This window comes from Panthera pardus, unplaced genomic scaffold, assembly GCF_024362965.1.
Source record: "Panthera pardus isolate Hobbes unplaced genomic scaffold, ASM2436296v1 HiC_scaffold_10, whole genome shotgun sequence".
NCBI lineage: Eukaryota > Metazoa > Chordata > Mammalia > Carnivora > Felidae > Panthera > Panthera pardus.
This window is the reverse complement of record NW_026526655.1, coordinates 25,118,011-25,135,104: the sequence shown is the minus strand read 5'-3', so window position 1 is coordinate 25,135,104 and position 17,094 is coordinate 25,118,011. Positions and strand designations below refer to the sequence as shown.

The following is a 17,094-nucleotide window of genomic DNA, read 5'->3' as shown; positions in this document are numbered from 1 at the left end:
GCTCCTATACCATGAAGCATCCTATATCTTAAAAAACAAACAAAAAACAAACAGGCAACTACAGAAACTCTGCTTGATTAAAAACAGTTTCAAACTAAGAAGTGCAATTGACACAACGTAATACTAGTTTAACGGGGAGTGTTATGGAAGGCTTGGAGAAACACTGTAGTTCCCCCCATAAGTCGCACATAATTAAGATTTTCCTCAATGTGATATGAATGTCTCTCAAAAGCTTAAAGTCTAAATTAAATGTTCTGGTAAACTTGTTCTATTTATAAATGAAGATACATTGAATGAGTAACTATGCTTTTGCTGAATATGAAGCCAAAAAATTAGTTCACCATGGGGGAAAAATCTTGTTACCATTTTTTAACATGCAGAGACTTCTGTACATAGACATATCAGATCTGCAGTAGAATAAGCTTTCAACATTTGTTCTCTGACGGAAGGCAGTGTATAGAACAGCTCTGGTCATATAATCAAATATCTTGGCTTTATTGAGAAACACTCAAAATTCAGGGCAAGCACACAATAATGGGGTCAGTCCAAACCTATACTGAGAACACTTCTAAGTTGCCAGGAATGAAATGAGTTCTGGAATGTTCATATGAAGCCCAATGGACCACAGAAATTTTATATACTTAATTTGAGAGATTCAGGACTCTCATAAAATAAGTTGACAGAATCCTACTTACCAACTTCAAACTACCTACAGGGAGTTGCATCTTATAGCCACTTGAAATCCATAGTGCTTTAAAATCAAGAAATTCCCTAGCTAAATTCAGAGCCATGTGAAAGAACATTATGTCCACCCTGTCATTGTATTTGGTGATCCAAAATAAAGCTCAGGATAGAGAGAAACATATTTTTACAATTCCACTGAAATTGCTTTATTTTTCACTAAACCCATTATCTCTTTTCCATTGTTTATCATCATGATACTGTATTATCTAAGCACTTTGTGTCTGTGTCTCACTGTGACACAGCATGAACATGCTTATTTGGTGGGCATTTTGTTACTCTAAGTACATGCACATGACCATTGTCAAACATGACAAAAGATGAAAGGTGAACATTCCTATGGATAACACTGATCACAGGTTTGCCTGTGGTTCCCATTCTAAATAAAAGAGCAAGAGTGCCTAGTCTATAAACATGCCAATTAAGTTTCTTGAGTTCTTCAGACACCTGGGTGGGGCAGTAAGTTAAGTGTCTGACTCTTGATTTAGGTTCAGGTCATGATTTCATGTTCATGAGATCCAGCCCCGAATCAGGCCCTGTGCTGAGTAGGAGCCTGCTTGGGATTCTCTTTATTCCTCTCTCAGCCCCACCCCCCAAAACTAAATAAATAAAAATTAAAAAAAAAAACTTTATTGAGTTCTTTTATATATTAAAATTTTAATTGACAAATTGACAGTAAGCTTACTTATTGCAGAAACTTGTTTCTGAAAAGTATAATCTCATCTAGTTATGATTTTTGCCTATTTATTTTTTAATTTTTTTTTAACATTTATTTATTTTTGAGACAGAGAGAGACAGAGCATGAACGGGGAGGGTCAGAGAGGGAGACACAGAATCTGAAACAGGCTCCAGGCTCCGAGCTGTCAGCACAGAGCCCGACGCGGGGCTCGAACTCACGGACCGCGAGATCATGACCTGAGCCGAAGTCAGCCGCTTAACCGATGGAGCCACCCAGGCGCCCCTTGCCTATCAGTTTAAAGAAATACCTTAGCTATTTTACCCAAAGCATACATGAATTTAAATTAAAAAAAGAGAGGGAGGGAAGATTGAAGGTAATAGGAATTGAGGGAAAACATGTCTTTAATTTACTAGGTTTTTTACTTAAAGGACTCCATGTTACTCACATTTAAAGTCTCTCTCTACATGCACACATTGTATGCATGAATACACATAATGCCTGTACGTTTGTAAGATGTCTTGGGCTTACTGAATTAACTTTTTATCAGTACTTTCCTAAGATTAAGAGAAAGGCTTCAGAATATATGTTTCATACTGGCATGAGACTGGGAATGAGAACTATCACATATCACATATATATTTGTCCTGGAAATCCCTTATATATTATAGTTGAGACATCACAATATTAATTATAATGTTAATATTAAAATATTCCAAGCTATGTACTATTATTAAGAAGAAATAATAATCTTCTGAACTAAGGGATATGACTTATTGCCTTGAAAATAACTTTGTCTTTATTTGTTTTTCAATAGTCTACAAAATAATCTGTTACACTGTGTGTTGTGCTATAAACTGGATATAGTCATTGAGATTTTTGTTTAGCATTGCCTTCTTTGTTACTTTCTTTCTCTCTCCCCTTTCCTCCTCTCTCTCTCTCTCTCTCTCTCTCTCTCTGTCTCCTTTTTTTTTTTGTACCATTTAATGTTTTACAATATGCCAGGTACTTGACTAAGCACTTAAAAATAATTTTTGTTTTTAAGCCCTACAACAACCAGAGAAGGTAGGTATTTATTTTAATCCCTACAACAGCCAGAGAAGTTTATTTAAATAAACTCAACTCTCAACTTTACATAAGAAACTGAGCATTTGACATATTATGGAAGCCACATACTCAGTAAAATTGTCTACAGTGGAGATTCAAATCAGTCTAGTCTGGATCAAGTTACTGAAGTAGGAAATTTAACTCTTACTTTCTGAGCTCATTTTTTAGGAGAGGTTTTGTTTACCATTATATTTTCAATCATGCGAGTCAATTTTCTATAATTCATTTTCACCCGAATCAGTTAGCAAGGTTGTTTCCCTTGAAAGTCAGGATGCATCTAGTATTTTGTAATGATTCTTCTCATACATTTGTGAATATATGGCATCTATTGTGCAATATATGTTTTTTATTGTTCAATATATTTTTATATCTTGACATATCTGCTTCCCTTTTTTCCCATTTCTTTATTAATATTTACCCTATTGTAGATGTTAGGTCATTCAGGATATGTAAAACCATTTTACAATTAGTATAAATCCAGTCTTTTGATAAATATGCTCCATAAGGAGCCAAAACTAAAATAACAATTCCGAACTGCCCTAGATGGTCTTTTAAACCTCCCCATGCATGGTTTATCTATAAGATTAACAATCAGTGTGTGCTTTTGTTGGTTTCATTATCCTTCTACACTCACAGAATTCTTGCTGTGGTTCTCAATGGGGGCAATATTACCCTACTGAAGGGAAGCTGGGACATTTGTAGAGGTGTATTAGTTGTAACAGATTAGGGGACACTACAGGCTTTTAGTAATAACCCCAAGCACCAAAAAATTAAATGTCCTTCACAGCAAAGGTTTGCCTTATGTCTTGAACAACCTTAAAATGTCCCACCCAGTTAAGGACTCATGTGCACAAACTTCATAGTTGATCATACTTGGTGTGTAATTCTGTATTCATGTTGCCTCTATTTCAATGCTATTTAATTCCATCTTCCCCTTGTCATATAACAATATGTCTGTTACTTATTACCTATTTCAGTGGTCAGCTGTTCCTCTGCTCTTTATTTCCCCATACTTCTGGCACAAAATGACTTCTATTCTTATTTCTAATAAATCCAAACTTTCATTACAAAGTAGAAGCTGAGCATTTTCCTATCAATACACATTTTATTATACATTACTTTTGTTGTATTTCTTCTTTAAATTACAATTGGAGAATTATAATCACTTCATAAAATTATTGATATAGGTAGGCTATATTATCTATGATTTTTATTTCAGAATTCAAAAGGAAGTATGAAAATACTATGTATAAGATGGATGTTGCACCTGATTAGAACAAAAACAACTTTCCTAGTGCAATTTATGACATTATATTTTCCAATATTTCCCCGCACTGATGGACCTGAGGCCAATTCATTTATTATACCCATGTTAAAGCAGGCAACGTGAATTAAGTGGGTATGTCTTCCTATTTCTCAGAAGATGCCGTTAACATGATATGATCTTTCATTCATGGTGATATGTGCTTTTGAAAATAGTTACAATGAGGATATATTGTTTTAGTAAATGTCATACATGCATTCAATTATATAGGTGCACTTAAATGCTGACCCAGGTCTCCTACCCAGTAGGGCCACGGAGGTGAGGATAGCAATGCAAATGGGTTCGAGGGTCAGTAGCAACTATGGTAAGTTTGGTTATCCCATCTCAAAATGGCTAGAACTGGGGCACCTGAGTGGCTCAGTTGGTTGGGCGACCAACTTCAGCTCAGGTCATGTTCTCACAGTTTGTGAGTTTGATCCTCACGTCAGCTCTGTGTTGACAGCTCAGAGCCTGGAGCTTACTTCAGATTCTTTGTCTCTCCCTCTGTCTACCCCTCCCTTGCTCACACTCTGTGTCTGTCTCTCAATAATAAATAAACGTTAAAATTTGTTTTTAAATGGCTAGAACTACACAGCTCCAACAGATGGTTGCCATATAGGAGGATGTGCTAAGGGTAACCAAGTCTACATATTTTTAATGAGAAGTTAGAAATCTTGATGATATCTATTTATTTTGTAAACATTGTTTGGGCTGGGGCAGAAAGTGTGGACATACCATTACAGTATCTGGCATGAACCCATATTAAAAGCTACATTTTAAAGTAATGGTTTATGCAATAAGATCTACTATAATTTATTTGTATGGGAAGAAATACTTTGTTCTATTTCTCTCACTTTTCCTATTTGGACACATTTATCCATGATGTGTTAAATTATTTTGCTTCTAGAAATGATGTGATATATGTTTAGAGTTAAGATTTTGAATTGAAATATGTGAGTAATATTCTTTATCTGTAGCCTGTAGCACTAATATTTAGGGATTAAGAGTAATATAGATAAATAGATAAAATATAAAGTAAAAATATTGACACTTTTATTACAATTGAAAAAATACAAACTTGGTTGTTTTCCCAGTTAAAATCAGCAGGTGGTTCTGTAATGAAGGAGCCAAGAAAATGTTACAATTTTTATTGCTAAAATGAAATTCATTTAATAGATTTCATATAATAATACTAATTTCTTAACCTAAGGAAAGAGAAAAAGATACATCAAGGCAAAGAGAATTTCTAAAAGTTTAAGAGAATTTCAACTTACTGATTTGTTTTCTATGAGAGATTTTTTTTTATTTTTTTTAAATGTTTATCTTTATTTTTGAGACAGAGAGAGACAGAACATGAGCAGGAGAAAGGCAGAGAGAGAGGGAGACACAGAATCTGAAGCAGGCTCCAGGCTCTGAGCTGTCAGCACAGAGCCTGACGCAGGGCTTGAACTCATCAACAGCGAGATCATGGCCTGTGCTGAAGTTGGACGCTCAACCGACTGAGCCACCCAGGCGCCACTCTATGAGAGACATTTTAAAAGAAACATTAAGGGAGCCTGGGTGGCTCAGTTGGTTAAGCATCTGACACTTGATTTTGGCTCAGGTCATGATCTCATGGTTTGTGAGTTCCAGCCCCACATTGGGCTCTGTGCTGGCACCATGGAGCCTGTTTGGGATCCTATCTCTCCCTCTCTCTCTGCCCCTCCCTGCTTGTGCTCTATCTTTATCTCTCTCAAAACAAATAAATAAACTTAAAAAAAAAAGGAATATTAACTTATGTTTCCTTGAACTAATCAGTTAGAGTCTGAATGAAATTCCTCACTGTACCCATTGATACAGTTTCCCTAAGCATATCTAAAAATATGTCAAGCTTTCTGAAATTTGTAGATTTGAGGAGAATGTCCTACAAATACATTTTAATAAATATATAAATGTATATTGTCAAAGATAAGTAGTTACTAAACTCATAGTCTGAATATACCTCAAAACTGTGGTTTTTACTATCACTGATGGTAAAATCCGGCATTTGACTTTGCTGAAGAGGAGCATTAATGTCGGGCAGAACTCATCTGGGTCAAAAGGAGTCAAACAGACAAAGCTAAATAATCCTTTAAGCTTTGTCTACACTTTGTAAAATAATTTTCTGCAAAAATTTAATACTGACCCATGAATACCAGTGACAAGGAAGATCAAATTCCCATTGATTTTGGTGCAGTTTATGAATTTGTCAATGTTACTGGAATCCACGGTCTGAGCTGACATCAGTGATCCTGTGCCAATGCCATCACAAGCTGTAGAAACAAGACTCACAGTCAAGGAGGTGAGAAACTTTGATCTCAGTCAAGAAATCATTGCATTTTTATTGTAAAATAACTGTTTTTCAATTATAAATTGGGAAAAAAAGTTCATCATAAGAAATAAACTGTTTTCTAACATAAAATAATCATTCATTCATGCAACATTTACTGATGGGCCTACTTTAAAATATTGTCCCTGCGTTATAATCTAGTGACCATGACTCATAAAAATCATATCTTATATCAAGTCCCAGTATACCCACACAGCACATACATAACTAAAACACAACTTTTAACAATCAACACTAGCCCTTGCCACATAAAGTCAACTATTTTCTCATCTGTTCTAAGATATCATTTTTAATACTTTTAAATCACTTGAGGAAAATTATTTCATGGCCTAATGATGGTCTACAACCTGTGGTTTTAAAAATATTGGTCTTATTAAGAATATATATTAAACAAAGTACTAGTGAAATGAGTTGTAATCAGAATGAAGAGCCATTTAAGTATTTACATTTAAATTCTTAAATTGCGTGTTATCTATACTTTCTGAGCACTACTTAAAGACAAAACAAACAAAGTATGTGTATTTGTGTGGGTGCGTGGAGGGGGTGAGGGGGGAGGGAGGGAGAGGGAGAGAGAGAGAGAGAGAGAGAGAGAGAGAGAGAGAGAGAGAGAGAGAGAGGGGGGAGAGACAAAGAGAGAATGTAGTCTAAAAGTAAGTCTGAAGTTTGCCCTTTTAAAAGGCACTTTTTGATACTTTGGAGAGCTTAATATCGTTCAGAAAATTTGGACTCTACTTTCATCCTGCTTAATTTAAGTTTCATTCTGGTGAGGAATTTGAGTACTGCAGCTAGAAGGGATTTCTTTCTCCACTAATATTCTATGACATGGATTATCTGAAACATTTATTTGATACTTACAGTAAACTTTCTTGTCATTTTATAATCTCTCAAAATAGTTTTGAAGACCTGGAGAGTAAATATCATGTTATTTGTCCCTTTGCACCCCTTCATATATACAGCAGATCGTTTAGCGTAGAGTGGCAAGCGACTAAGATGGGTTCTTGATGTTAAAATAATCATGTGATCCCTTGTTATATGCATACTTCTAAGATCTGCTACATATAGAACAAAACACAACTTTTTTCCTGTGTTTCTATCAAAGTGAACTCTGAATTTTACCTGCATCATTTACTATAGATCATACAAAATCAATAATACACACTGTTGAGACAGTTAGTACTTTGGGGAACTATTCAAAGCCCTGGGACAGTGTGTGAGGGAAGGTTTGGTATGGGAGTGATGTGTTCAGAGAAGCGAACTTATCCGGTCCATTAAGAAGTACAAGGAAAAACCTTGGTGTAGGTCCCAGTTCTAGCCAAAAATAATCTCAGCTATCACTCACCTTTTGGGCAAATATCAGTGCAAGGTTTACACATTTTAATCCCATTTTCTTCCACTTCCATCTTGGAACTAGGGCAGGCACGCACACAAGAACTGGAATCCACCACAAAGTTATCTGATTTTAAAAAAGGTAAAATGAGCAATAATGGTGATGCTCAGCAAACAACTTTAAAATAAGGTATTTTAGGGCTTGACAATGATTAGCATCATTGGTAGCATACACGTCTCTTTCCTTAAAACATCTCTGTTTAAATATCTCAGCCTGAAATAGAATCTATGAGCATCCACATTCAAATCCAAGGGCAGCATGTGTTAACAATGGTTAGTACTTGCTTGACTACTGCTCCACATCCTGAATTGCCCCCAAGATAGAGAGAATTTCTTTTATAGACTTAGGAAACTACATGACATTTAGTTTGTGTTTTTCAATAGTTCCACTTCATTTCATGTCATGATGCAAGTTTGAAGTCTAAAAATACTTCAAGTTACATGAGGCACAAATGAAGCTGAAGTTGAATTGCCTTGGATCAAGAAAGTGCACTTCATATCCAGGAGGAAATGTTTAAAATGTGTTCTATCTTTCAGTGGAATGTCATATAAACTGTTCCCTAGTTTCATATGAAGAAACAAAAGGGGATTTGAAAGGCAACATCTTAGGAAAGGTATACTAAATAAACCAGGTATATCCAATTACCTGATACAGTGGTAAAATGTTTAGGGGTCCAGTGATCTGGAATATGCCATGACATTGTCTCCTCCCAAAAAAAAGAACAAATCATTGCATCGAAAGCCTCCCACAATAAAGAGAAAACACAATACCTGCTAGGCCACTTTATATTTCAAAGGCAGTATCCATCCGTGTCTGGGAATACTGCTTCTGGCCTAATATTCAGTGGTATGGAAGGCTTTTGGCCTTGAAGGGGGCTCAGATCAGGAAAGGCATATCGTGCAAGTCCAGTCTGGGATGCAAGCGATTATGCGACTTGGGTAATAAAACCCAAGAGGCTATCGGTAGTAGGAGTGTCTGTTGTAGGAAAATAAGTCATGTGGAGTTATGGAAAGTCCCAGCTGGAAAATAATATTGAGACCTCCACAATTCTATAGCTAAGCCACGCAATCTGTAGCACATAATCGTATGCTATTTAATAAACAACTCCTGATATGCTTCTGGCTCCTGGTAGAGATAGAGCACCTAACCATGGGTCATTGATTGGCCTTCTAGTCAGAATTACCCATCACAGGGGCACCTAGGTGGCTCAGTCAGCTAAATGTCTGACTCTTGATCTCGGCTCAGGTCATGACCTCCTGGTTCATGAGTTCGAGCCCACGTAGGGCTCTGCAGTAATAGCACAAAGCCTGCTTGGGATCCTCTCTCCTTCTCTTTGACCCTCCCCAACTCGTGCTCACTCTCATTTTTGTTCTCTTTCTCTCCCTCAAAATAAATAAATAAACTTAAAAAAATTAAAGAATTGCCCATCATAAATCAGGTTTTATTAGAACCATGATGTCATAACGTTGGCCATGTTCAACAGGAATCCACCCCAAGATAGAAGCAGTATATTTAAGACTGGATGTGAATCATGGCAGAGGCATAAGTAAACACATAAGCAGGTAGCCCAGACTCCTCATGCTGGCACCTCTCACTTAGCTCATACCTATGTCTGCGTGGGGGCCAAAAGAGGGCACTTGTGAGAGTTAACAGAAGAAGACAAAAATTAAGTTTGCTATGTGGGTGCAAGCCGCTCAAAATGAATGGCAGTGGCCCTGCGGCTCACTCAGGAGCAGACTTGAAAGACAGTGGCAAGGAAAAAACCTACCAGTGGGCATAGTTCTGGATAGTTCAGATGATCACTTACTTTGTGCGGAACACACAGTAAGTATGGACTTACAGTAAGTATGGACTCATGAGCAGTAGTTTGCCATGGGAGAAGAAATATTGGGAAGTCTGGGACTGAAGGAAGTCTGCGGTGGAGGGATGTATATGAATCCCATGGGAGTGGGCAGTGAAGATCTTTGCATTCCCAGTTAACATCCACCAGAGGGCATCCACCACAACAGAAGGCACATTGTTGACACTGCATTGCAGCCTGTTCCCTTCCTTCTCTTTCTCCTTCTGTAGTCATTCTGAGAACACTCCTCCTTAAGGACCTAATCTCTGTGTGAGGAGAACCAAGCCTGCAACATCTGAATACACTGCATATTATGTGGCCATCCTTTCTGCAAGGTCTGCAGAAATACCCCATATTTAAACACCTCTACAGTTTTGCAGTGATATATATCAAGTGGAGTAAATACAAATTATAAATACCCTCATATCAGTCAGGTACAGATTTTGCAGCCAAACGAGTTGCAAAAAATATTTGTCTGTAATTTTTGAATGTCAGAATTCTGGGTTGGAGATTGTGGACCAGTATTTAAAAGGTAAATGTCTTTGTTTTCCCAAAATAGTTCATGCCTCATGAGCAAGGGCCCTTCAAATATTTGAATTTTACATAGATAAATACTGAAGTGTTTTTAAATCAGTCTGTAATTTGATTGACCTAAACTATCCCAAGAAAGGAAATTTATGAGTTATCTAAGGAAACTGGGTATGTAATTTCACAAAATAGTTCTCCACTTGCCACAATTTAGGTGTTAAAAGCTTATATGCATAACTATTCTTTTAACCAATAAAAGTATGTAATAATAATGACGAGAATTGTCATTGTTTTCAAACACTTGTTTTTATATACTGTCCCTCTGATTCTTATTCCCCAAACCTTTGATCATTATAATAACTCCAGGAAAGACAGAACCATGATTATTACTATCCAACTCTTAAGGAGAATACAGAAAACTAAATAGTTCATTTAAAATCACATAAGTAATAAGTGGGCAGAGCCAGAAACCATAACCACTCTAATCCTATGTCCTTCACACTTCCTATTCAATCACAGACACAAAATAAGAAAACCATAATAGCGGTATGATGTAGATTGTAAAACCTTCTTCTTTTAAATGAGTATGTGGACGGATGTAGTCATTCTTTTTCTTAGGTAAAACAATGAAGAAATAATGTCCCATTGCTCACTCTGGAGCAAACGTGAAGACATACATTATACTGAATTCTTGATGAAAGTGAAGCTGGTCACTTGGAATTCCCAGGATGAGTTATCAATTTTGTAAAGATCTGTCAACATGCCCTTCACATCTATTGTAATTGTTTAAGATTAGATTTGATATTAAAACTATCATGCTACACAATCTATTACAAATAAGTAATCAGAAATGGTATTAGGTAAAAATTCATTGTGATTAGAAGCAGACCTCATTGATTACAAAGCTTGCTGCCACTTAACTAATCACTTTTTTGAGAAACAGTATCATGTACAAATACACTGAGGTACAGTGAAAACAGTGAGCTTAGAAGGCAATGACACTACATTCTAACTTTAAGCATGACACTCCTTTGCTGAGACTTTGGACCAATCACTTTAATTTTTTGAACTTTAATTTTCTTATTTGTGAAATGGTAGCAATAGGACCTAAATCCAAGTATATCCAACAATATTATTGCAAGTTTTAAATTACAATAAATCTATATGAAATTTTTCTGTTTTTAAATGATGATCTCATTAAATTGGCTATTCTCATCTTGTTACTTACGTGGGCATTTCTTGACACAAAATGCTCCATATGTATACTTTGCATTGAAGTTATGTTCCAGCTGAAAAGTGGTTGGATTGTAGACAAAAGTTTGGGGACATTGAGTAACACACGCTCCACTGTCATTGAAATTCATGCAGGCCTGCAACATAGCAAGTATTAATTTCATCTAAAAATAACCTTCATAACTTGTTAAAAGAACATTGCTGTAACAGCTTTGTGAGAAGGATGTATTCTTTATTATTATATTTATATTTTTACACATGTGTTCTATACTTATTTCACAAAAAGTATAAAATTTGATACTTTGTAGTCATTAAGTGCTTAGTGTTAAGTTCTAACTTGTTTTGGACTTCTAAAATTTTATAAAACTTGTTTTCCAGTGTCAATGAATATACCATCTCTACAAAGTTATTGATGTTCAAGTTACTTAGTCTCTGTCCACTGATCTCCAAATTAATAATTGGTTTAAGTTATTAAAATTAGCTCACAGTGAAAACAAATTTTGACTCACACCATTCAAAGTGTTTATGCTGAGTCTCAGAGTCTGACACTGGCAACTGACTTCCCAATTCTACAATCTAGATTTTCCTTAAAGCTGGTGTTTGGAAAGTTCAGTGCCGGAAGCAGCATGAGAAGTACATTGGTCATCACTGTGTGGTGAGGAAACATTGGTGAGGAGCCATTTACACTGGACTTGAAGAAAAGGTTTTGGAAGGTGACTAGTCCATGTAAATACAGAGTATTTGATGCTGAAATGAAGGGAAGCAGACATACTTAGCTCATGATTAAATAATGTGCTGCCATTTCCTGTGTGGCTTTCATCATAATACCACACCATTTAGTAAAAGCCATCAAGCTCAAATGAAACAGTTTGTTTCTGCTGACTTACCTATTTGCATTGAGACTTCATTTGTTAATATGTTCAAATGCATTTGAGAAGAATTAAAAACAATTTTGCCACCTGAGAGGTATTTGATATAAAATATATGTAACGTACATATACATACAAATTATATATATATACACACACACACACACACACACACACACACACACACACACATATATACACACACACACACACACACACACCCTTACAAACATGGCTTTCAAAAGAGTGGATGAACTAATTCTCTTAATTGAACAACTTAAACCTTCAGAGGAATAATTTAGGCCTTGGAAGGTAAGCTCATATGAACTCTAGCTATATTTTATATTTCATCATAAATTGTATGTATGGTTATTAATAAGCACTAATTCATTTTGTTTCTTCAAAACATTTTCTTCATCAATTGTTGTTTTAGCAAGTGCTTCATCACAAACATGACAATTCCCTGACAATGGCCTACTAGATGCATAATCAGAACGAGACTCACTCATGATACATTATTCACTACGATGACATTTTCCAGGAAGAATCTATTAAAAAGCAATCAGGAAAACTCAGTGAGTTTTAATTTATGGCTATAAAACTTCATGTGTCCTCATAATTGCTTTACGAACATACTTTATGCAGTGTTGTGCACAGACTGCTTGGCAACAAAGGGACATAAACCAGAGGAATCAAACAAATTTACCTTCCAGACTGCACACAAAACAACGGAACTTACACCAAGGCCTCGGTCTGGCATTCTTGAACATTCTGTACCAAATGCCAAAGTGGAGTCATTGGACCATTCCATAAAAGTAATGAAATGAGAATTCTAAGGCTCACCAGGCACTCTGCTTATCATGATAATGGAACCATGAAAGAATGGCTATTGTTTGTGTTTCTTGTTGTTACTGCTTTGGAATTGTTACTATAACACCTGTTCGGTGTCCCCCGCATCAGGCTTTACCCCGTATCAGGTGATAGGCAAGGGAAAGCGTCTCACTTCAAAACCTGCTGAGCATCCTCCTTAAATTTTTGACATTTTTCTTTTCTTTACTTCTTCTTCCCTACTCACTTCTGCAGTATATACTTTTGTTTCAATATAGGATTAGGGTAGAAAAATTAAGTTTCTTGTAACATTAAGAAAATTAAGAAATGACTATATCATAAGTGGTTTAATTTATGTTTTGCCTATTTTCAGAGTTGTGTCATTTAAAAAATGTTCAATTCTTAATATATATGTGTATTCTCCGGGTATTTCAGAATGGGAAAAAATGAATATCTCTGTTCATTGTTAATAGCAAAAACAATTACTTATTTTATTATTTTTAGCATAAAATGAAAACAATGTGTTTATGAAATTATGGTAACTATAGTTCACAGAATTGTCTGATTCAAAAGAGCAGAAATAACTGTATTGGGGATATTAAAATGTAATTAAAACATGTCCCCAAAAAGCTATAAATGTTAATTTTAAGGAAAGAAAACTGTCCTTTTCTAAAATAAAAATCACACTGATTAGCATATAAATTGCTTTAAGCATGCGTTTGTAAATCTTATAAATTTTGAATAATATTAACTTGTAAAAAAATATACTGGGAAATAGTTAAATGAATAAATTTATGAATAATCTTGAAATCAAGAGCTATAATCTTGAAATTTAAATTCAAGAAATAAAATTCAAGAGCCCCCACTCAGAAAATTCAATGATGCAACAACATAAACAGGTAATCAATGTAAATTTTGGAAGGGCACTATTAGCTTTTAAAAGATATCTCAATATCTTTTTATCTTTTCCCCTTCTCATTCTCCAATACATCTCACCTGTAATATAAATTATGCCCAAAAGACATAATTCATTTACTATAACAGAAACATCATAGTTAATCAATAGCCACCCAGTGAGGAGATGTATTATAGGAAGGCAAAACATCTTTCTTAATCCTAAAATGTTTAAATTCGATCTTATTTTAATGAGAAGTTAAAGATTCAGTATGCCCGAATCCAACTAGAAAGGAGGGAGGTCAGGAGACTAAAAGGGGATCTCCAAGACTTACAAAGCAGTCGGTGTCTTTTGGTCCTGAGCAACCTCCAGCACATTCTCTATGACAGCAGTCACTGACGTAGGGTCCATAGCACCTGCCGTCACACTGTTCTGCACACACCGTCCTTGTCACTGCAGAAGGCAGAGATGAGACTTTGATCAAAGTCAGCCACCAAGAGAAACTTCTAAGGTGCTTTGGAGTAGCTGACAAAGGCTGAGCTCTCAGGTAACAACACTCAACCCACCACTGACTCAATTCAGCTAATATGTACCAAATGAAGTCTGCAACAGGTCAAAATTACTGTACAAAGACCTTAAAAAATTGATACATACTTTTGTTTTTATCTTCTTTTTTGTTCCAGAAAGCACCTCTCGTATTTTACAAAAATATTGTACAACTTAGCAGGAAAGAATCAAATTTGAAGTAACTGAGTAAGGCATTTTGGCAGGGTGCAAAAAATGGAGTCAGCAGTGAAGTCAATTCACAATGTGCACAGTAAGATTTTATGGCAGAAGGTATCCCCAGAAATAATCTAAGCTTTTCAGTAGTCAAGGGAACATAAACTTTTACATGATTCACATTATATCTTACATGATTCATATCAAGTAGATATATAAATAATGATACAGATACAGATAACTGGTCAATAGTAGCATAAGTGTTTCTATTCTTGAGATTTAAGTAAATTTCCACCAAGATTCCTATGTAAGGAACAGTGCAATATCCTCAAAAGAAGTGAAGGAGGAAGGGAAGGAGCAAGGGAGGGAGGGAGGAACGAAGGAACGAAGGAACGAAGGAACGAAGGAACGAAGGAAGGAAGGAAGGAAGGAAGGAAGGAAGGAAGGAAGGAAGGAAGGAAGGGAGGGGCACATTCATAGTGGACACAACAAAAATTTCCATTGGTCTTTCTAACAACATCCTTTGATCCAAGCTGACAGCACTGTATCGAGGTATGCTTTAGTAAAATCAGTGCAACAGGCTGGGCATCAACATTATAGCACTGAGGGACACTTATTTCACTTATTCCAAAGAGATACTTTTTAAGTACTTAGAGAAATAAATGTTACAGAATATATATAGCACATCCCTTCTTGGCTTCCATATTTCCACTTCAATCTGCTTTCCTTTCATCTTTTTAAATAGTTCTTCAAAGCTTTCTTCATTGCTACTGTAGAAAGACTCTGACCTTTAAACAGTAGTATTCCCCCAGTTGGTCTTGACAGTTTTCTTTGGGTTATGGGCTCATGCCTAGATGAAACCATTAATTCCCTACTTTTCACACTACTTATAGATAGATGACATCAGATCCAAATCTGAATTTTCTACTGAGCAGCAGCAAGTATTACCAGGTGCCTACAAAAGACCCATTTAGATACCTCAAGATGTACAATGTGGAATGTACACTTTCTCACCTCCACCAATTGAGCGTATCTGTCTCCTTTGTTCACTCCTCTTAATTAGTACCACCCATCCAGTAGCTTAGTTAAAAATTTGGGATGTGTTTTCTATTTCTCCTTTGCCCTCACTCTCACTTCGCATACCTAACAAAATTATCAAATAAAATTGCTAACTAACAGTCCTCATGACTGTCCCTCCTCTCTACTCCAACTTTTTCAAAAACATATATCTAAATTATTACATAGCCTTCTAAAAGGTTTCTCAGATCCCAATTAATCCTCTATGCTGCTCTAAAAGCAATGGTTTGAAAATACAAGCCACTGCTTATAAATCAGTGTTGTTTCACGAGGTAAAACTTGTCATCCCTGTACTAAAGGAGGAAACCCATAACAAGGGATAAAAGTGCTTCATCAATTAAACACCACCTCTATCTATACTGGTGTCTCTCACTGTGCTTTTCACATCCATCCATACACAAACACCACTTGTGATTCCTGATTTCTTGCATCGTTTGCAATTTTGATTCTCATTGCCTTTTTATAATGCTCTCATCCATGCTAAAAACCCTTCTTGTCTTCTTATCCTGGCAAATATTCATCTATAAGATTGTATTCAGATGCCATTTCCTCTCTGAAAACTCCAGATACATCGCTAGGATGAGTTATTTTATCACTGTTTCTTCTGAACAAGGGAGAAAGTTAATGCAGACTGTGTGGTCTGAAGGACTACGCCCAAATCCTAACTCTATTCTTGTGATATGAACAAGTTATTGAATATGTTTGTATTTCATTTTACCAGTTTTAAGATGGATTTAGTAATCATATGTGTCTAATGGGATTGAAGATAAATAGAGACATAGGTATAAAGTGCTTCACATGGCCCCTGTTAATAGTTCTCAGGTTAGATATTATTATTGTACTTTACATTGTATCTTTTTTTTTTTTTAGGTTTGTTCCCTCTACTAAACTATTAGAGTAGTTTTTTGAAGTCTATTGTCTTATTATGGATGTTTTTATCCTTAGGGACTGGTACATGCTTGACACTTCCTATACAAGAAAGTAAGTATCCTTTCCAACTAAATAAATCATATATTGCCAACTCAGTGAAAGCATTTGGTTACTGCTTAATGGACATATCAAAGGAAAAGAAAAACATGCATAGAACTAAAGAGGTAGGGTACTAAACCCTGTAAATAGACAATATTAAAATAGCCAGAAACACAGCATATCAAAATGGAAATAACTGAATTATTGCTACTTCATACATTAGACTTAAATGCTCCTTAAATTTTGTTATTATTTCATGATTCTACATTTTCACTTGGACCCTGTTTATTTGAACATGATTATGATATCATAAAATAATATATAATATTTAAGTATGAACTATATTCCTTTTTCCGACTTGATTATATTCTTACCTATGTAGTAAAAGCAATACAAACATCAAATGGAGTTTAAACTGAAACAACATTTGGATTAATTCCCTGTCTTGCTTTTATTTTGTAAAAATAGAGTTATCTGATATAGAGGATTTTGAAAGACAGATATTTAAGTCTGGATTTGTGACAGTGTATTTTGTATTTGCAACTTGGGTCAC

The 17,094-nt window shown here is 35.6% G+C and overlaps 1 protein-coding gene across 6 annotated transcripts in view; it reads right to left on the bottom strand.

The window, feature by feature from the left end:
• The window catches only part of ERBB4 (erb-b2 receptor tyrosine kinase 4), a 1,139,239-nt gene that overhangs the window by 305,361 nt on the left and 816,784 nt on the right, over positions 1-17,094 (bottom strand). For all 6 annotated transcript variants that reach the window (XM_019446103.2, XM_019446105.2, XM_019446106.2 and 3 more), the window contains exons 6-9: positions 14,110-14,228; positions 11,179-11,320; positions 7,535-7,648; positions 5,992-6,118 (exon numbers count right to left, since the gene is read on the bottom strand). In XM_019446103.2, the coding sequence (XP_019301648.2) occupies positions 5,992-6,118; positions 7,535-7,648; positions 11,179-11,320; positions 14,110-14,228 (502 nt within the window). The remainder of the gene's footprint in view (positions 1-5,991; positions 6,119-7,534; positions 7,649-11,178; positions 11,321-14,109; positions 14,229-17,094) is intronic.